Source organism: Mustela nigripes, chromosome 2 (assembly GCF_022355385.1).
Source record: "Mustela nigripes isolate SB6536 chromosome 2, MUSNIG.SB6536, whole genome shotgun sequence".
NCBI classification, from domain to species: Eukaryota; Metazoa; Chordata; class Mammalia; order Carnivora; family Mustelidae; genus Mustela; species Mustela nigripes.
In genome coordinates, this window is record NC_081558.1 from 141,473,079 (window position 1) to 141,495,805 (window position 22,727).

At 37.1% G+C, this 22,727-nt stretch overlaps 1 protein-coding gene across 11 annotated transcripts in view; it reads right to left on the reverse strand.

The window, feature by feature from the left end:
* Window positions 1–4,110: 4,110 nt before the first annotated feature.
* Window positions 4,111–22,727, reverse strand: part of MBNL1 (muscleblind like splicing regulator 1) — a 196,193-nt gene continuing 177,576 nt past the window's right edge. For 7 of the 11 annotated variants that reach the window (XM_059391718.1, XM_059391726.1, XM_059391724.1 and 4 more), the window contains 7 exons: window positions 22,011–22,268; window positions 20,757–20,810; window positions 19,673–19,826; window positions 11,960–11,995; window positions 11,176–11,270; window positions 8,131–8,205; window positions 4,111–4,931 (listed from right to left, as the gene is read on the reverse strand). In XM_059391718.1, the coding sequence (XP_059247701.1) occupies window positions 8,149–8,205; window positions 11,176–11,270; window positions 11,960–11,995; window positions 19,673–19,826; window positions 20,757–20,810; window positions 22,011–22,268 (654 nt within the window). In that variant the 3' untranslated portion in view covers window positions 4,111–4,931; window positions 8,131–8,148. The remainder of the gene's footprint in view (window positions 4,932–8,130; window positions 8,206–11,175; window positions 11,271–11,959; window positions 11,996–19,672; window positions 19,827–20,756; window positions 20,811–22,010; window positions 22,269–22,727) is intronic. The other 4 variants (XM_059391720.1, XM_059391719.1, XM_059391721.1 and 1 more) reach the window with 4 other exon arrangements.

The following is a 22,727-nucleotide window of genomic DNA, read 5'->3' on the forward strand; positions in this document are numbered from 1 at the left end:
TGTTGCTAAGTGCCCCACTGGTTTGCTTACACCTTAAGTGACTATTTCCTGTGTGAAGGAAGCTACTGTTCAAAGTGTGCCTCAGTGACATTATAGATTGCTCCATGTCACTGACCTCCAGGGTAATTCCAAAGTGTAAACTCTGTGAGGGTCAAGGGTCTGTAATGAAGGAACAGCTCTAGCAACTGATTTTGCTCCTTAGATAAGAAAGAAGAAAGGAAGGACGGCTAAGACAGGGTCCCGTCTTGTGAGCTGAGGACCCCTAGTGGTCCCCGTAGTAATAGCTCCTTCCTGAACTTCAAGTGTTGCCTGGAGTCTGTGTATCAGAAACACCATTTTTCTGTTGTGATTAATAAAATACAGCATCATTTAAAGTACGGAAAATGTTACAATTTCTGTTCACTACTGTCATTAATTCTTTTTCCATTAAAAGATACCCAAATTCCTGTGACTAATTGGAGAGACTAAGATGTTTTGATGTTCCTCAAGTTTACAAACTCCTGCTTTAGACAGGACACCTACTCTATTTTTGATAAGTGGCCTCCGGAGAGCTGGGCCCACTGAGAATAACAGAAATGTTCTATAGAATTCAAACAGTAACAGAATTGTATTAATTATAAATAATATCTTACTTTTAGAAACAACAACAACACTGATCTACACCAGAGAATTTGCAGTCTTTGGCCAAATATGAAGAGGAAATCACATAGAACAGCACCTAAAGGAACGAATGAGCAAATTTCTTCACATGGGAACTTTGGCTTTCACTGGCTATTTGTGGAAATTGCAAAATGTAAAGCTATATAGGATACCAGATACAGGACGGGATGTTATTCTGACAGATCAAGAGAACTTAAACTGCTTGACATTCAATCAATTCCACATTTTTGTGAATGGGATAACCCTCACTTCAACCAAATTTTTAATTCATTGTTTAGAAAATTCACACACACATACAGGAGTTATGGCATGGCCTGGCTCAGCTGTATGTGTGTAACCGCTTTTATCCCCCTGAATCAATTACTATTTCATTACTGAAGTATTCTCTTAGATTGCCTGATTTTCTGGTGTTAGTTTCCTGGGGAAGTCAGACCAAAAAAAAAAAAAAAAGAAAAAGAAAAATTCTTTAATAGAAAGACAGTGCTCTGGAATTGATAAGAGAGAATTTTTTCCCCTTAAGGTTTCCCTCCCCTACACTCAAAATAATACCAGTCAGTACTTAAAGTGTCAGGGGAGGAGAGGGCAAGATTTTTCAGAAAAGACTGGGCAACACGTCACGTTTCTGATTCTCACTCCTGGCACCAAAGGACAGTTACCGAGAAAAACAGCCAACGCCTTCCTCGCGATGGGTTAAAACCAGATGATGAATTTTCTTATCAACACGTTTCTAAAGATAGACAGGCCTGAGTGCTTGAAAGGCGCAAAAATAATTTACTCTTCAGTCTCAGGTACGCAAATATACTTAAGAAAGAGAAGTTTTATTAGGGCAATTTCACTTTATTTTTCCATACAGCAAAGTCAACTACTGCAGTAATAATAAAATAAGCATAAAACAAATTGCAGCCCAAGACAAAATACATAATTTTAAGCAACTACAAGCAGAAAGTAAGTTGTGATTACATAATAGTAAAACCAAGCACATCTGTCCTTTCAGCAGATGAAAGCGGGAGGGTTGCCGGTAAGTGCAACATGATGCCAGCTGGAACGAAGGCTGGATACACAAATTCAGGAAACAAGTGCCCATTAATTACCACATTTGCTTTTTTGAGTGCTTCTGAGTTGAAAATTAAAACCGTGAAATTTGAACTGTGTTTTGTTTTTTTTTCACCTGCTGAAAGAACAGGATCCTACGGCAATTAAAAAACAATCACATAACAACTATAGCTACGGTGTGCTGTTTGGTTTGCCTGCTTATGGTTTAAATTTTGTGAAAGTCAATACTTGTTTTGAAGATTTTTTTTTTTTGTGAACAATAAACCACTGAAATTGGCAGAAACTGATTTGTATCATATATGTCCTTAGTATAGTTCTCTCTCTCTTTTTTTTTTTGTTTTTGTTTTTTTTCGTTGAAAGTTTTAAACATGCAGTAGTTTCGAAAAATGTACGGAATATCTGATCCATGATTTCACCTTAATGGTTGAAGTACCTGCTATTTTTGGTAATGATCTTCAGGCAGATTTGGCCCAATGGAGTTTTTGTCAGTCATGAGATCTCGGAAGGATGGCATATCTTTCCAGCTGAAAAAATCCTGGCAAACTACAAGCTGTCCACAATAAAGCAAAGCAACATGTTTGAAGGGGTATGGAGTGCTAACTCTGTGCCACTTTTGCAAGCAATTTTGCTCAGTCTGTCATTTTATTAGCCTTAACAAAACTCCTTGTAATTATAGACGTTTTTATTCAAAATAAGATCTTACTATTATACAGGTTTCTCTCTTTTGACTATATACAGAAGTGCAAAAAGTCAACCTTCTCTCTAGACGTTCCAACATGCTAAATTGCAGCATAATCAACCCTCAAGAGTTTGCACACACGCTATAATTCTCATTACGTAAACTTTGAGTATTTGGATTATCAACAAAAAGTCCCTTGTTCTATTTATTGATTATGCAGCTTATTTATAACAAGGCCTGATATTCAGGGATTTCAAAAATATTAAACAATACTTTAACATTTGAAATGGATACAGTAGAAAATAAATTTTATTCTAATATCTAGGATCTAGATCTTCTTATAATAACTAATTACAAACAAAATAAATCATCAAAATATTACTCAATTGTCTGCCAGGATTGTTGCGATAGCAACAACTTAACTTCTTACTTAGCAATGATTATATATTTATAAGATATCCATATAAAAGATCTTTGTTCTTTTAATGAAAACTAGACAAGAACTAACAATGACTGACATTCTTACACTTTAATATTAAATCAGTAAAATATAAATCATTTAGTTAACAATAATACGAATATTCGTATGACACTACATGTAATTCAAAACTGAGTATGTTATGAAGGAAAAACTACTTTAATTTTTTTTGTATTTTGAAAAATTCATCGGTAAAATCTAATAAAACAATAGTCTATAAACTGAAATGGTATTCAATTGTTAATAGAAAATGAAATCTAATAAATGTAGGAAATGAAAAACTACATTTTAACAAGAAAAATAAGTAGTATTCTATAATGTAACTAACTACAATAACATGTGAAGTCACCATTACTCTCTTAACATGATTGAAATTACATTGGTATGGGTTCCAACCCGTAATGTAATAATCTAAGGCTTTAATAGATGTACAGTACAATCAGTAAAATCAACACATCAGTCTTATATTAGAAAGCATCTCTCTCAAGCATAAAAACTTGCAGTAAACTTGGAAGTATGGAAAGTTCTATAACCGAACTTTCGCTTCTCCCATTCCATACTATAACTACCAGTGACCTAGCCCCTACTTCAGCAATTTTTAGAACTGCTGAACAGAGCAAAAATATCCATTGCTAGCTGCAACATCCAAACCACAAAAAAAGGAATTCCTTTGGATGAATCCATTCTTAAAAATTGAATGCACATCTATTTTTTTTTTAATTTTGTAAAAGGCTTTCTAAGGCTATAAGCAGTTAATCTGAACAAAATAAAACAAAACAAAACAAAACAAATCACATATAAAATTCACCCATGTACTTAACCCACCCAATTACTAGGTTAATTAAACATTTCCCATTTTCATATTTTGGTTTATCATGCATCTGATGACAGTGCTGCTTTCTTCTTTGTTTAGAGTCACTATTTTAAATGTGACTGTGATGAAGCATTTAAGCAAATGTGAAACCATTTTTGCAAAGCATTTATAGTCTTTTGACTTTTGACAGAGCTATAAATAGAAGCAAAATAATTTCCTCAAACATTTTTTTTTTTGTTATCGTGTCTCAGAAATGGCATATCCCTTTTGAATAACATGTTATACAGTATAGTATGCATAAATATTACACTACAATGCATTAAAATAATTATATATATATATATCTATTATATATATATCTCCAGTATGTGTGAGTTTATCTGTATCAAGAGAGTTTGTGTTGTGCTGTCTATTGTTACTGTAGAGTTAAATTGGCCATTTCTGAGACAGCTTTGGTTTCCAAAAAAAAAAAAAAAGAAAGAAGAAAAAAAAAAAAAAGAATGGTGCCCTTTGACTGATTAGTACTAGCAAATAAGCAACAAAATGTGGCTCTGAAAATAATAACACTGAAGAAATAATACTCTAATTTGATGTACAGTCTATGGCACTTCATGAGAATCCTTAACAACATGGTACTTAAAGCCATGATGTGCTTTAAAAGATACACAGTTGTGGTTTTGCTTGGCACATTCATCTCTGTCAGATCCCTCCCTCACCACATCTTAAAATCTATTACATTAAAAATATTACTCTTAAACAAAAATGACTGTGCATGCACGCTCTCGTCTATAATGGCAATTTTAAATACAAGGTGCACCTTTGTTATTTGTAAACCTTGAAAGAAATAAACTTATTTTTAAAAAATTATATCTTGGTCTACAGACGTACCAATACATAAGAGAATCATGGTTACACCATAGTCTGTCTTTTCCAGATGGCATGAATATATAGGAAACTAATGAGGTATGCATATCTTAATGCATAACTCTGTGCTAGAAAAGAAAGACGATGTTGTTCTTTTAGACAGGAATATCACCTCAGCACAAATATCAATTAAATGTACAAAGTGTATAGGCAACAGTGTGCAGTGGATTTCCATGTTGTCTTTTCTTCTGGTTAACATGCAAAATGTGGCTGTCTTGTGGCTGAGGGGTTTTGTGTGTGTTGCTTGACGGTATATACAATATGGCTAATGACCTCGTCCTTTACTCTAACCAAGCACACTGTCCTTTCCTCTTTAGTATGATCTACAAGGGAAAAAGAGATAAGCTTCGTTAAACCAGACAGCAGAGCAGTTGCCAATACATATCGAATATGAAAATTACGTTTCTGGATTTCAAGGGTAAATACACGGACGTTGTTCTATCTTCATATTAAAAAAAAAAAAAAAAAAAACCCTTCACAAGTACAGGTGGACCTAAATTCACACCTCTAGGAGAGTAACAGGACAAGCACAGCTTAATAAAATCATGAGATCTTCTGGAATATTACCCAATACGGAGCTAAAGTATAAAAGATATTTGGGGAATCAAGAGGCAGAACGTCGTCGAGCTCTTTTGGAGCGCAGACATTGGGGCTCAGAATTTAAGCTCGCTTAATTCATCTCTTTTATGGTTTAATAGGTTTCAAGAGTTATTACCTGGCCCTACAAAATGAAAATCCATGCAACGCTAAGTCCTGTGAAACACAGCTCATCCTGTTTGGGTGCTTGATTAGCACAGTGTATGGCAGGGGGCAGGGGGGTAGAAATTATACTTTAAATAACTGTTTTGGATAATTTAAAGTTTGGGATTTTTGCCCCCATAAAGCCAAGGGAAAAAAAAAAAATCTCTCGTGCTCCTGACAAATGAAGGTGGAAGAGATAGGACCCCGTACTTGTGAATTAACAGTTCCAGTTTTTACATGACCTTCGTTCTCATCAGAGGCTGTTTACATAGTAAAAGTATGCTTTAGAATACAATCGTGAGAATGAAAGAAGTCACCATTTTGCTACAGTCAATGACCAGTTTAATTATTGCGACTACTCATGAAAATAAGCAATCACTTGATAAATAAACACTACATTAAGAGTCGAAGCTTCAGTACAGACATATCCACTGGTTTGCTACTTGGTGAACTTATAGCCACTTGGTATCATTTTTTTCAACCTGGATTATTGCTCAGAACTAAACATAGTTACATATAATACATTTGAAACATACCCAACTGATTACAAAAGCTTGAAGTCCCTCTTTTTTTAAACATGTCAAAAGGAGAATTTTTCTTCCAAACCTACATACTACAAAGTAATGAGCATTGCTTGTTAAAAAATGTGGCTCTTGTTCAGGACAATTTATTATCAGGTTATTGAGAAAATTTATGAAGTAGACAAAAATCATTTTGAATAATTTAATTCATGATGGCAGCATGCCTCTGGTAGTACTTCTTGGATTGCTCTCAAATCTTGTCTATCTTCTTCTCCTGCCTGGGCTCATCCTCTGTCCCCTTATCGCAATGGATTATGACCACAAGGGATTCGGAACTGCTTCTCCACCACCAGCTCCTCACTCAACACACTGTCCCTTCTTCAGAAAGGCCCTCACGCCTCCCTCTCTCTATAGCAACCATCATGGCCCCGATTCACTTGTTTTCTAACTCTGCTGGAAAAAAGTTCTCCTTCATCTTTGCTCCAAGAAAAATTTGTTCAAACCTCTCTTATTTTAATATCATGTGCTGAAATTTACATCTTGATTTAATGGTCTATTCATCTTGATCTCATTGACATAGTAGCACATGGTCACCCAGAGTAGCACACACAAAAAAATCATTTGTAAATGTGTTCATGCACAGATACATGAAGGGAAACAACAAGAAGGATCACCCATCTTATTACCAGATTCAGTTTTAAATGTGGTGGCTGTTTTCAAGTATCAAAAATATTCTGAGGGGCGCCTTGTTGGCTCAGTGGGGTAAAGCCTATGCCTTCCCAGGATCCTGGGATCGAGACCCACATGGGGCTCTCTGCTCAGGAGGTAGCCTGCTTCCCCTTCTCTCTCTGCCTGCCTCTTTGCCTACTTGTGATCTCTCTATGTTGGATAAATAGATAAAATCTTTAAAAAAAAATATTCTGAGCACATATGATAGCTTGAATGCATGTACTCTGAATGAAGCAGATCCTCTCAGGATAAAAACTGGCCACCTTTCACAAGTATCTCAGTCAATGTGTTTGAAGGGAAATCACAAGAGTTTCAGAGTATTTTTGAGCAATGACAACATCTTCAGAATTATGCAACCCTCTAAGGTGACCACTTTGAAGTACCTGAAATTCATCTGGATACGTGGATGTAGGTGTACGCCTAGATTTAGTGTGTGTATATACACCTGTTTAAAGTCCACCTCTTGGGCGGCTGGGTGGCTCAGTCAGTTAAGTGTCTGCCTTCAGCTCAGGTCATGATCCCAAGGTCCTGGGATTGAGTGCCACGTGGGGTGGGAGAAACAGGGAGCCTGCTTCTCCTCCTCCCTCTGTTCCTTTCTGCTCTGCTTGTGCTCTCTCTCTCTCAAATAAATAAATAAAATCTTAAAAAAAAAAAAATCAACACTTTACATTCAAATAACCGTGTGTGTGTGGGGGGGTGGGTGAAGCATGGAGTCAAGAGGGTACATGTTCTCCTTTAGGATTTAGCAAAAAAATTTAAAAATATTAAAAAAAAAAAATGATGACCTACACCAGGGCTCAGCAAACTGCTACCTGGGAGCTAAAGTGGGCCTGCCACCTAGCTCTATACATAAAGTTTGATTGTGACAGAGACTCACCCCTTCATTTCCATATCACCTCTGACTGCTCTCCTGCCAGGAGGCTGGGGGTGGGGGTGGAGCTGAAGAGTTGCAACACAAGAGTGGCAACAGAAGCCACAGGGCCCACACAGCCACAGATATTTACTACCTGAGCTTTTCAGAAAAAGTCTACCAACCCCTGATGGATACCATCCATTTAGTTTTAAGTCCTATTTTTCTTTCTTCATGCTTGTGTTTATTTCTACTAAAAATAACAATCTAATCAACAAATTTTAATTTTCCTAAGTATTATGTATATTCACATGATATTAACATATGTATTCTAAGTGTGTATGATAAGATTCTTTATAACCCATTTAACATAAAAATGTGAGACCTTCCTTAGTCCACTCAAAACCTTCAGTACTGAAACATATGCTGTGTCCTAAGTTCATTCATTCATCTAAGCTTTGTTTAATTTGTCTGTACTTAGAGAACTGTGCCAAGCACTAGGCAGGTGTTCAATTAAGCATAGGAAGATCCTGAATTTTAAAAATAATTGAAATAACATAAAACATATAAACATTTTCTCATAAAAATTTTGAAAAATTTTCTGAAGCGCATAATACCAAGGTTATCTTAAAAAACCATTACGAATAAATACACACTATATATAGGACATAATGAACTTACTGTTTAGTGATGAAAATTCTACATCTGGGTTACATACTTGTGGCTAGTCAGATGTTCGGCAGATATTATGGGTATCTAGCAAACAAAAAATTATCTGATGAATGATCCATGCAAGCAAGCCAACAACCAAGAGATGAAAACATTTTAATATTAAATTTTTTTTAAGAGAAGTGAAATTCAGCTGTGAGGTGACAGTCCTTATCTGGCCAACATAACAGTAAGTTAATGTAGACTTAATGTCAAGGTAGCAACTCATTGTTTAAAATCTTTGTGTTAAATACTAGTCTATAAATGTTATCAGTTTTTAGGAAGTAAGAGAAGTAAAACTATCAAAAATTCATGCACAGCAATAATTGAAAGAAGCCCTTTTTGTTGGCCTACACACACACACACACCTGTGGTTTCACTTAGGGAGTCATCCAGAAATCAAAGTAGGAAATGCCTTGCCTGCTTTTGTGCAAACAATTGCTCATTTTCGTTCACCTCATGGTTTCTAGCTTTTTTTTTTTTTCCAAATTAAAAATACCAGGTATTAATTTTAAAGGAGTACTTCAAAGGAACCTGAGGTTCATTTCAGAACCTATTTCTGAATCCTGATGGCACAATGTATCGTATTATAAATGGGCATGAGAGTCCAAGTTGAGAGAGAAAATACAGGAAGAAATCAATATAGAGGGGCCTCATCACAATGGTCCCCAAAGCAGTGAACTTCCAATTTGTAGCCCGATTCTCCTCCAACCCAGAACTGTGGCCACTAACCTGGGAGCAGGCAGTGCGGTAGCGAGAGGCAGTCAGAGGACCGAAAGCACGGGTTCTAACCCGAGGGGGACCCATTTCTTGGCTGTGGAACCTTGAGCCAAGCACTTAATTACTCTGTGGCTAAAAGCTTCTTGTCTACAAAATGGCGCTCATCCCAACTCCACAAGGCTGGTGGGAGAAGAGCGGCATCGCGTCCATGAAGGCATTTCGTTGTTGTTGTCTCAATTTAGATGTCCTAGACTAATTCAACAGATTGCAATCCACAGTCTGGAGTGTAAATTAATATGTCTCTATTTTATTTCCATTTCTCAGCTGACATCTTTACACAATTGTACGGCATCGGCAAATGGCACGAAAATGTGCTCCAAGCATAATGAAGCTTCTCATACCATTTTTCCTGCTGCTGCAGGACAGGATGTTGCACCCAACAGTGTAGAAGCATCAAGGATGGGGCTGTCGAAACAGACCAAGGACCTTCAACACCAATCGATGCAGATGAAGGGCCAGCTATAAACTTCTGCATGCATGCAGGCTGCATTTTGTGGCATCAGCTATTTCCGGCATTGCTAATATACTGTAGGCATATACATATGTATGTATATGTAGATATAATATATGTGTGTATATATATATCCATTTCCCTTTTCTTTCTTTTGGTTGTAAAACAGTACGAAGACCCAAGATTATGCATGAAATGGTCACAGCACAATGCAAAAAGTAAAGTGTCCCCTACAACCCAGGTGGCCCCAGGGCACGTTGGAATTTGCTTGGCTGTAGTTCCGCTTACACCAGCAATTCTGTCGTCATCCGCGGTAAACTCACAGAGCTCGGCATCATTGATTTGCACCATAAATGGATCGTGTTGAATCCATTAAGAAATTTCTGCCATAGATTACTTACTAACATGCCACATATGCACAATCTAGTATTCTTGTAAATGAGTCTGATGTGTTAGCATAAATCCAGGGCTATTTTGACAAGCTTCAGAAAAACTAATGGTTCTTTGCCAAGAAATGTTTAAAGCTTGTCTGAAACTTTAAAATACATCCATTTTGGCAGGCTGCGTTTGAGAGTTGTATAATGGTTACACTAATAGTTTACAGTTCTTCAACAGGACGTGGTGTCCTGGGGAGGGCAGGATGCCTACTTCTCACAGCCCGAGCTACAAATTCGGATGGCACTTAATTGGCCTTTTCTGCCCAAGGGGTTACATGTTGGTTCCCATCTGATGCCGGTTCTTTTGCTTCTTCTGGCTATACTTAAACCACAGTCTGTGTGTGATCTAAAATTGGATTTGGCTCTAAATTTTTTCACATGCTATCAACTGTACTGAACTTTGCTTTCATAACGAGCACCTGTAAATTAAAGCCAAAACCTACTTTACCTAAGTCTGACTTTGATCAACCATTATTTTCCAGAGTACAATTTAAAATAGGATCAGAGAATGCTGGCTGAATCGATGTCCATTTTTAAAACTTCTAATATTCTAATAATCATTTTCTTTCATATAGTCATTCTTATAGGTCATAAAATTCAAATTTCTGAAAGAGATCCCACTTACTTATGAGTAAACTGTGAAATTGTTACTCCCTGAACTTGTACGAAATACAGAATGACTCAATTTACCATCTTTGATGTCTTTTTTTTTTCCCTCCGTAACTCTCCAAAATCTATGCTGACTAATTACAGAAATAAGAGTTCATAGGATTTTTTGTTTTTGTGTTTGTTTTTCCTCAAGAGCACTGAGAATCAAAACTTGGATGCCAATTTAATTTATTTTGAATATATAATCTGCTTATCAAACAAAACCCTCATGAATTTGTAACAAACTCTATTTACAAGACTGGTCATTTGTGGCATATAGAACGTATTTAAACATTTTGCTTTTTGTTAAGAATTTGGGCAAGCACTAAGACATGGTATATGCCAAATGTTTATAATAAACACCTAAAATCAGCTGTATTTTTGATCGGTCAAAAACACCTGCACAATTGAGACGCAATGAGAATTGCTTGTGTAAATATCATTTTAGTAGCTTTAGAAATGGAGCCGCGACAACTTTGGAGCACTTATCAATGGCATAAAAGCATTCTGCTGCTCATCATAGAGAGAATGTGTAGGCCAACAAGAGGTATCTTTGAAACCCCATGCTATTAAAGCACCCACCACAGCCCTCACGTACGCACAATTCCCACTGACCTCAATGGGAAATCCGGTGCGTAAGGGCTGTTGGATCGAGCCCTATTAGAGTTGGTTTTTAAGAAACAAAGCTGTAAATTAGCAAACCTGGTTGGCTGTGGCTGTTGCAGCGAAGGGAACACTTGTGGCAGATGTTGTTGCTGCGGACACAGTGGCTGGCGTAGCACCGTGCACCATGGGAACTTTCGGAGGGAAAATCATATAAGCAAACATACAGAAGAGTGTAGCAATATGGAAACCATGGCAACATGGAGGAGATAATTGGGCATGGTATTTATCACAGCAATAAGCCATGTGACGGGACATCATCACCAGCGAGTGACATGCAATCACAGCGCAAAGCAGGACAACATTCCAAGGAGAGAAGGGAAAGGGGGATGAAAGAGAAAAAAAAGGGGAAAAAAAGCTTGTTACCATCAAATCAAGAAAATTGACACAACAGGCTTAATTTGCTACGTCAAAAACAAGAATTTTATATAGTGTTCATAGTCAGACATTCAGAATCTACGTCAAAATACAGGTATTTACTCATTTATACAGTTATCCATTTGAATGAATGTACTTTTTCTCATTTATTATTATAAAAATACACAATATATTACTTTTATGATATAGATTTTTTGTTGTTACACACCAGAACTCATAGTCCAATCAAAATCCACCAAAGGTGACTAAAGGAAACTTGTGTGTAAAGAAAACATTTATGTGAGTCCATGTCAATTAAATAGAAAATGGCATTTAATTGACAGGTGTTAGTAAAAGGGAAATGGACTTGCCCAATAGGATATAAGTTAAACTTAGCAGTGGATTTTGAGGGGCTGTGAGGTGCACCACAGGTTTAAGATAATCAAGAAACAAAGCTGGCACCTACCAACACTTGTAGCGGGTGTCATGCACAATATTGAGCCTGCCCATCATGCATTGCAACAGGAAGGTGGATTTGAAAAGGGAAAAGAATTAAAACATCCCATCACACGTGTAATTAGGAAATTCATTTGAACAAAGAAGAAAAATTGTTATTATGGGAACAGTGGCATGTAACTGTCAGCACAATCAAATCATACAATAGCACAGTGATCAATTAGAACTAGTCTCGAGTGAAGAATAAAAGCCAGTTTAACTGTGTGCTGGTACACTTTGTTTCTCCTCATCGCTGCCTATAAATAAACGTATGCTGGGAGAAGTTGGAACTTGCTTCGTTCTTTTAAAAATCGTATCGTAATTTGTTTTGTTTTTACTCTGCTTACTAGCCATCTGGCGGCTTTGCTATTTCTGACTTTAACATAGGACTGCATTAACATTTTCTTTATATTGCGCACATGTTAAATAATTAGAGAAGTTATTTATTATTAAAATGCTAGGTAACCCAATGCACAGAACTGGCTTAACAACGTAATAAAACCAAAACGTTCATTTTCATTCCCTTGGTTTTATTTCCCTGTTCACCGTAGCGGCAACCACACAGACAGGGAAGGGGCGGTGACCATCCATCCCTACGGGAGGGGTACCAGGCAATAAATTATGCATAAAGAGAAAGTGAAACTTCAGCCTTGCCTTTGTTTGGAATTTAAATCTAGAAAAAACATTTAGAGGGGCTCTACTTCTATGTCTCAAAGTGGTTTGCTTAAAGGTATCTGGGAAAACAGACTGGTTTTCACTGCTGGGTTAGACCTTCAGGACTTCTTAGAAAAGCAACTGTTCTACAAAATTGTGCATACAAAAAAAAATCGTTGAATAGGCTTCAATGAAAACCCTGAATGGGAGATAATGAAGATCTATCCATCCCATATGGGGGCTTAAGAGTGATGTTTCAATTGTTCCAACCACGGTGTTAAGATGTTACGTATATAGTCCCTGTTCTCTTCTACATATAAACAGTACAAAATGTAATTTTTTTCTCCCGAGTACAGGGCCCTTCCCCACATAAAGAACAACTGTTCTTTCTATGAGATTATTTTAGATTTCTAGGTTTTAAAATATCAAATGATTTTATATTTCTATCTAAATCTTGGCACAGCCTATCTAAACACTAGCGGCATCTGGGATGAACATTTGTTAGAAAAATATCTGCCAGTTGAGTCTTGTCAGAGATGGCTCTATAAAACAAAGCTGCCATTGAGAAACACTGGGCTGGCTTCCCTGTAACAGCTGCAATTAGTCTGTTATCACAATCAGACCGTGGGCCCAAGGATCAGTGATCCAGCTCGGTCAAGGTCAAGGAGCTGGGGAGGCATCCTCTCAGGTGGAGTGATATTACCCGGACAGGCATTTTTTGTGGGGGGCGGGGGGAGACACTGGAATATCTCTATCATTTGCTGCTACTACCGCATCAAAGACTTGTGAGAGACAACAACAAAAACAGATCAGTAATAACAAAGACGTTAACTGGAGACAGTAGAACAAGTGAAATTTAATCCTGGGTCTAGATCCTGGGACGACATTATCCTCTCAAGGTGGGGGCAAGGGGACTGGGAAAAGAGAGGATGAGAAGATGAATGAAAAACAGTAATGTGGTATTCCAGGAATATTAGAGCCAGCTTAAGTACTGTACAGGTTGTATGTTTTAAATTTACTGTTTATTGTTATGCGGCACTTTGTCCATTATATTTCATCCCATGCATAATTTAGCCTGCACATGCCGAAAATGAGTTAACTCTCCTGTCTAAAGCTTCTGTGATCTGAATTTTAGTCTAAGTTATCTTCCTCGTTACCACTATAACCAGTGCACACAGTTTTGAGAGGGATTTGCAGCAAATAAACATAAGGCAGCAATGAAAATACTAGCCAGGTGCAATAACTCACAAAAATGAAGACATAATGCTGTAGGACCCACTTACCAAAACCAAAAATCACTTTGAAATGACCATAATATCCATCTTTACATCAAGTGAGTTGATTTATTAACAATGATGCACAAAGAGCCAATTGAAATTTTTTTAAATTTTCCACACAAGGTAAATTTTAAGTGAATGTGTTTGTCAATTTCAAATTTCCCCTATGAAGATATTTGCATAGCAGAAGGATGTGTTCCTGAGAAATGCATTACTGTTTGAAGATGCAGGAAAAACAAGTAGGAAGGTAATTTACAAATGCAATGTTTGCACAAGTTAAAAATACTTCATGGAGAAGGGAAGGATTTTAATAGAGATTTGGCTGGAGGTTTGAATTTGGATGTAATAATGTAAGCCTATGTATGGTTAGAAGTAGAAAGCTGATTTAAGGTCTTCTAAAATTTGTATCATTTAGGACTAAATTTGTGTCCTTTAGGGCTGAAAGTTCACAATCAACTGAATTAGTCTCAAAATTGATATCCGAAACAGCAACAGCTTCATACAGTTTACTTCTATTTCTATTCAGTGTTTAGAATTCTATTCGATTGTACCACTGACTTCAAGAAATCACAAATAAAACCTAGTGCTTCCTACCTTCCAGGCTTTATTCTAAACTCTTAGAACTGCCTATGAAAGTGCTTTGAGAAATTGTTTTCTGAAATTGCTTAACACTCCTTTAAACACAATCTTATGAAATGATTACCATTGGTATCCCCATTTTATTGATGAAAAAAACAAGGCATAAAGAGAGATTATAACTTGTGGTGGAGCCAGATTTAAATTCCCAAGCCTGATCTCTAATCACTACCCTGAGTTTCAAGTAAGCCATCTGCATTAATTTCATTAATTACAATAAAAGTGACAAGCTGGGAAATTTTGTTTTGTTTTGTTTTCATGCCCCTGCACCTCCCCTCTCATTCCCATTCCCCGCCCCCAAAGAAAATTTCCTAGCCTTCTGTTTCTCTACAGTAAGCCGCAGCACAGGCCAAAACTGAAGTTGCTTAAAGCACACTATTTTTAGATGGTCTTAAACCACAAGCCCACACTGAGGGGAGTATCCTACGAGGAGAGAAGAGGGGTGGTCTTCAGAGGACAGCAAGTAAACAAAAATGGTGAGGAAGAATGGGGAGAAAAATTCAAGATACAGAGGAAGGGAGTCTGCAGGGTCGTGAGGAGCTGGGCACACAGCCTGTTCTTCCACAACCAACCCGCAGGCACGGGCTGTCAAAGGAAAGGGCTGCTTATGAGGCTAAGGAGCTCAGGCAGGCACACCTGTACCCAAGGCAGCCCCAGGAACTCTGGAGTGCCTGCCTCGCTGAGACCCCGGAAGATCAGGCAAGAATCACACCAGCAGGGACCAGTGCTGGCTAAAGACGGAGAATGGGCAGCCTGTCTACCCTACTGGACCACACAGGACCTCTCTCTGAGGGTGAAGATAGGAGGAAAGGGAGGGGAGGAGGGAGTCCTGGAATCCTAGCAATGTCTGGTATTTCTATCCAAGAGGGTGAGCTTAGAAATTTAGAAGTGGACCGAATTTCAATCCAAGAAAATAAACAACTGATGTACATAGCAGTGTATTTCTCACCTACTCTAATCTCGGGGGTGAAACTCATAGCTACAACATAAGTAGACCCTAGATTACGCATGTACTAATAATTTAGTCTTAAAAGGTGAAGATTAAAAAAAAAAAAAAGTAGTACGTATCTAAAACTTAAAAAAAAAAAAAAGGAAAGAAACTTGAATGTGAACTTAATCTACTATCTGCATTTTTTTTAAGTGACATGGAGGGTACAGAACCCCAGTCATGGACTCAGGTTGTCAAAAAGGCCTAGTTCATCTCTTAGGCCACATCATTTTTTAGGACTTCATGTAAAGAGCTCATAGATGTTCAGAGACTGACTGAAACCCACCTGACCCGATTTCAAGTTCTAGCTAAATCTTACAAGCCATGCAACTTGGAGCAAATCAGTGGGCCTCTCTAGGTCCCAAATTACTCATTGGTAAAATGGGACTACTAATACTAACCTTTCAGGGTTGTTGTGAAAACAAATGAGATAATGTATATAACGTAACCAGTGTAGTATGGCACAGAGCAAACACTCAATAAAGGTAGCTCTTTTGAACAAAATATGTGAAACAGCTGGGCCAGAGGCCCGGGAGAGCCCTGGGGCTTGGAACTGGAGAGCATGTAGACCTTCCAAAGGATTAACATTATGTCTTTATTTAAACTAATAAACACTAAGTACTAAAAACACTGCTAAACAAATATTTCTTAATTCTAGCTTTAGCTCCTGGGTTATAAATTTATAATCCCTAGTGTCAGTACTGGTACGCCACGTGGCACTGATTGAATGAATGGATGGATGGATGGGTGGGTGGGTGGCTGGGTGGGTGGCTGAGTGGGTGGAAAAGAGGGAATGAAAAGAGGAAGGGAGGGAAGGGGTAGAAGAGGGAAGAAGAGATAGATGGTCAGAAGGATAGATGGATAAATGGACGGATGCATGCGTGCAGGGAGGGATAAAAGATGTGTACGTGCCATTTGGTCCAATTCTGTTGTTAAAAGTTATGAAATACAGTAATTTTTTTATCCAGCTACCTGGCTTGCCGCTGAACCCCGATCTTTTGCCGGCAACCTAGTCTGTACCCATGGTCACCTCCTCTAATGACTTAGGCAACTATGCTGCACTGTAACTTCAACGAAATAGACCTACATACCCCTGAAGTTATTACTGAAGCAAGAGACTACAGGGCTCTAAAACTCTAAACAGCAAAAAATAAATAACTTCTATTTTCTTTCCAGTTCCAATACAGCCTCCAAAATATACCTTCCAGATTTTTATACTGTGGGCAGTTAGGATGCTCTGATCATATAATTCATCTGTATGTCTGCAGAATAATGTAGTTTTTGGAAAAAAAAAAAAAAAAAACTTCCTTTTCTCCCAGGTATTATATATGAGATAGTAGGGATTTGTGGTAGGATGGATTTCCTGTAGTTCCTAACAAGCTTTTAAAAAACTGAAATAGTTGGAAAAATTTTTTAAATTTAGAAATGTCACATATAAACATCCAAATGAGGTGAATAACTGGAAAAGAAAACTCACAAGATCTGGTAATCCTGGACATCAGGGTGACTACATTAGATTGTGCAGGCTTGCACAACCAACCACCGGAGGCAGAGGCACAACTACACTACAATGTAAATGGAGCCGCAAAGGATGTGCAGTGTACAACAGGTACAACCTGCCAGGCAGATATTCCTCTGAGGCAATTAAAGGCTAAGTCAAAACATTCACTTTTAGATTGAGCCTGTGCTCCCCAGTGCCTCCCAGACCCCACAGTTCCTAATTTATTTCTTGTTCCATTTGTTTATATTTCCTGCCTGGCCCCTGAGGCATTTTAGTTTACATTCTCTGCATTACATTTCTTTCCCTTCTGGCTATCTGACAAAGTGGTTGGGCAGAAGTAAAGATGGGCTCTCCGTTTTAACCTTTTAATGTCGTAGAGCCAATTTTTTTGTACTCAAGCACGTATGACAAATAATGACAATAGTTTAAAAGAATGATGAAGGTATTACCTACTTCTTATTATGTGATTAATAAAAGTTAAGCCCCTTAAAACTGGGTTACAAATAAGTGTAACTTTATATTACTATTGCAATAATTTCATGTATTTGTTAAAATATCAAGAACAGAATACAAAATATCTCTGATGCAAAATTCATCAAAAATGCAAATATGTCTTCATATTTTCAGCACATTTCAATATAGTGTGACACATTTTTTTTTAAATTAACAACGCTTAGCTTCTCAACAGAGAGATAAGTATGATTTTGAATTATGAATGTATTTATTGTTCTACCCCTGACTTGATTCTTACCTAGCATCTTTCTTTCTCTGTCTTATCCACAGACTAAAACCTTTCTAGGGAGAGACTACTGTCATAAATATCATTGTATAATGCAGTTAATGGTTAAGCTTATTTAGAAAAGTCCTTAGTCATTAGAATGTTGTTGGAGAAAGTAACATAAAACTCACTTAATAAGACAGAAATGTTAGATTTCCTTAAATAATACATGGAATAAGTTAGATTTTTTTTATTTTTAGATTTTAAAGACATTCACTTTGAATGGCAATGTTTCATTCCTTGAAAATAAACTGATAAAGATAATCTTTAATTTCTTCAAAGAGATTATGGTAGTTACCTACCAACTCTTTAAACTTTGTTTAGTGATCTGACTATAGAAAAACTGACAGATTATTTATTGAAGATGGCATAAATCTAGGGGCATGGCAATTTATATGAAAGCCAAAAGATTAAATTCTGGGAATCTCCAGAAACCTATGTACTTTGAGAAAAAAGTTTTAATCTTATAAAAGGTAAGAGAAACATATAAAATATAAGAGAGATTTTCTCCTCCGAATGCAATAAGTACCTTACAGATCAAAAGGATTTAATTTGTATTCTAAAATGGACAATCTGCATTTTGATAGATCCTATTTCATGAGTACTAATATTTTATCCATGGTGCCTAAGGCACATGTTAGTCTAATTCATAGAACACTCCTGATACTCCAATTCATTGAATGCTGCTACAGATTCTACGTATGGATGGCCAGCTTTCAGAGCTGCACTATATAAAAAGTTGTGGTTTGTAGTAAAAACTAATGTGAATATAATTTATTCTTTTGTTCATGATTAAAAAAATAAATGATCACATGCCCTCATGGCATTATGAACCTAATGCATTTAAATACTGTCAATATAGAGTAATATATTAATGATGCTGGACCTCTGACCTACACACCTCATCATTAATTTATTAATTAGTAAGATAAAATCATCTTATTAAATAAGTCTCTGAAGCCATGGTAATTATTTTAGAAAGGTTAAGAGGGAAAGAGGAAAATGGGATTAGAGTCTCTGGCTAGTTGAATTCCAGATGATAAGTTTAATGTGTATTTTCTGAGATAATATGTTTTTTTCCAGATTCTAGTAAGTTTAATATGTATTTCTTCCTCTGCATGAAGAGCAAAAATAATAAATTTTTGAGTAATTAAATGACGATTAATGTTTCTAAATTTTATACCCTTGTGGAGAGCTCTAGAGTATGTTTATGTGACTAAGTTGAAATCAACTGAAATCACAAATGGGTAACTCAATAGTAGATGTAAACTTCCCTGGGCACTTAGGACTACTATTTCAATATTAGCTCAGGAGCAAATGATTTTAGGCAATCTACTGATTGGTACCAATAAGAGTACTCTTTATGAGCTCTGGAACACAGAGCCAGTTTTGTTTATTCTCCACCTCAAAAACAAAAAGGCTGAACAATAAAAATCAAAACTGGAAGGGTCATTTCATCAAATTCAAATTTACTCTATGGAATCATGAAGGCAAAGGGGTCTTACAGCAGGAAAGTATCATAAAATAGCTTGACAGACATACAACGGTGTTGAGGAAAGAGGAAAAAAAAAAAGAGAGAGAACTGTATTTCAATTCCAAATTACATAAACAAAAATAAATCTAGAGAACATCACACTGATCTTTCATTCACTTCTCATTAAGCTAAAATTCTCAGTTTTTAAGGAAAATCACATGAGATAACCTCAGGTCAGTTTCCACCTGTGGACCACCTTACCTTTCACCTTATCTATGGCTAACAGCAAATTATTGGGGGCGTGGCTTATCTGCTCTACCAGCACAAATCCCTGCAGCTCATCAGATTTGTTCATGAACAAGCTCAGACCCCTTACCTGGTGGGAGAAATGCTGTATGTTGTTGCAACTGCATGTTGGCTAGAGCCTGTTGGTACTGGAAAATACCAGTGTTAAAGACTGCGGTGGCACCGTTGGTTTTTTCAAGAGCAGGCCTCTTTGGTAATGGGGGAAGTACAGCTTGAGGAATTCCCTGTTTAGTGAATGAGTATAAAAAACAAATACCAGTAAAAAGAGAAAAAGAAAAAAGAAATATCAGTTGAAGGCTAAAATTGTTAGGAAGCATGAGCAAGCAAGCAGCAGAGCACTGAACTATCCAGGGTGGGGGAAAAATCCAATCAACAAAAATGAAAGGAAAAAAAAAAAGGCAAGATAAAAGCTTTAAAAGAAGCATTATTTTTGTCCAAAAAAAAACCCACAAAAAACAAAAAACAAACAAAAAAACCCCGAACCAATCCAAACAAAAAAAGAAAAACCCCTCTAGGACAAGATCACATGTTATAATGTGTTAAAGTGTTTTAAGTCCCATAATGCTTCAGGCTTTCTGTGAGAAGCCACTGATTTGGGGAAAGAAGAAAAGCTGCACTGCGAGCTCCATGAGGACTGACGAGTATAAGCAATGTTAATAGTTAATTGTACAGAGTGACTGAAACAGGTAAAATAAAAACTAATCCCACTCTGCTCCTCCCCCACCAGACCTATCTAGACATGCAAATGTCCCAGAGCATGCAAGTTTTTTTTTTTTTCTTAAACACTGAACTATAAATATTAAAAAATAAATAATTCTATCACTAAAGCCATGCTAACCAAACAGGTACATGAATATACAGTCATAAATACATTTTTAATGTCCTTAAAGTATTTCACTAGAACATTCTACAATGTAGTTAAACTGAATGTGGGCTGCTGGGCTTTTGGAATCTTTCATGGTATGATATCCGTCCAGGTACTTATAGTATAGTCTTTCCACTAATTTTGTCAGGAAACCACACTCAGTTTTTCATTGTACTTTACAATTTTATAACAGAAAAAGGAATATATATTTTTAAATTGATTAAAAAAAAAAAAACTTGTATCTACAATAAAGCTACATGCCAAGCTAAAAGGTGAAAGGTCATAGTACCAGGTCAAAGGTTGCCTCGAGGGGTCGCTTCAGTGATTTGACAGCCGACTGAGTCTTAATTAGCAGGCAGCGAGCACATGATGGCAATGGGCCAGTGGGGTTCAAGCGCATTAACATAAACAGCAAGCAGAGGTGCATCATGGGGGCAGCAGTGCATTTTTGGGTAGGTGAGAAAAAACAAATAAAAAAACAAATCATCGGAATGCCATATACAACGAATAACAAGACTAAGCATGCACAATAAAGGCACTACTGAGTTGTTATTGGGAGGATAACTCCTCTTTGTAGTTAATTACAAACAAGATACTCTAACAGAAAAAAAAAAAAGAGTGAAAGGAAGAGAGGAGGAGAGAGTCTGCCTTCTGTATTTTTGCTCAAGTATCCGTAAACACAGAAAAGACCTCTCTCGTGATTATTTTACTGTGCTGTCAAATACCACACAGTATGTTTTATGAATATTTTCATGATTAAGTCATATATTTATGTAAAAAAAAAAGGACAACATTAAAACAGCTAAGCAAAGAACAAAGAATGGACTCATTAAAATCAGCTATTAGATCACATTAAAATTTACCTTAAGAATATAGGTATCTGCTCTAAAAGATCCAATCTCTAACTCCCTGAGCGCTGCTGTCTGTCTTTCTTTCTGTATGATGGCATAGTCAAGCTTCTCTAGTTTGACAATTAAGTCTATGCCACAATATTATGTAAGACAATCTAGAGAGCACACTGTTGAAAATCTGGTGGCTAATCCTCAGAACAACTTTGCTTAAGCAATCCTCCTAAATAGTTCCAGATTATGTTATTGTTAAAAGCAAGATATATGTAGAGAAGAGTCTTGATGTGCAAAAGAACACACCGAAGGGGAACAATGGCTGATTAGATGGCACACAGAAAAATAAGAGGACCGAAAATGGCAATATCGTTAAGTTGAAAGGAGACAGGTGTTCTTTACAAAGCGGGAATTTCAGAACCCTATATCCAGAATAAGACAGAGTATTAAGAGTTAGGCCAAGGGCAGGAGCAATTGGAACCATTTGAGGAGTTACCCTCACATCTGTGAATGGTAACCTCATTACGTATTGTCTGGGATACCTGAACAAACATATCTTCAGCAAAAAAAGTAAAAAAATAAAAAGTAAAAAATAAAAAAAAAATTTTTAAGGTTAATAAATGAATAGCTTGTAGTCAGAGATAGTGATTCACTTTGCTTGACTGACTGCTAACAGAGACAGAGCTGAGGTCGCTACTCACCATGGCAGCTGCGGTGGCTGCAGCCTGAGCCGCTGCAGCCTGGTTGACCTGGTATTGGGCAGCCTTGATCTTGGCTTGCAGATGTGCGGGAGGATGAAAGTATTTGCACTTTTCCCGGGAGCATCTCCCTTTGATGTAATCCATACACACGGTGACTGTGTTGTCGTTGGTGTCAATCATTGTGCTGTCAGCAGGATGAGCAAACCGACAATCGTTTTCTCCTCTGTTGCAATTGCCTCGCTGGTACTCTCGACATACCTATGAGGTCATTAAGCGCAGGGAGCTCAGTCAACGTGGGCGAAGAGAATCCTTCTGAAGATTTTTAACTTAAAGTGTGTGCAAGACTGGTGGTAGAAGCCCACACTTGAGAAGAGGGAGAAGATCATGTGCAAAAAAAAAAAACACCAAATAACCTTGAGGAGCTCTTCATTGAGTACACAAGTTATAACCCCATTTTTAGTAGAACTTCCATGAGAAAGAAAATGCATTTTTCGTTCTAATTATGATATAACATCTAATTTCAATTAGGAGAAAAAAACTAATTAAAATTAGTAACTTTACACTGAAGAGACCTGGCAGGCCCCACTTTAACCAAGTGATCAAAATTAATAACACCAGGAAGAAGACATAATGGCATCATGTACCCATTGATAGGACACACCAAGAAGAAGGCTACCACATCACTTCCGTTGTATGACTGCCGAGACTGCATAACCT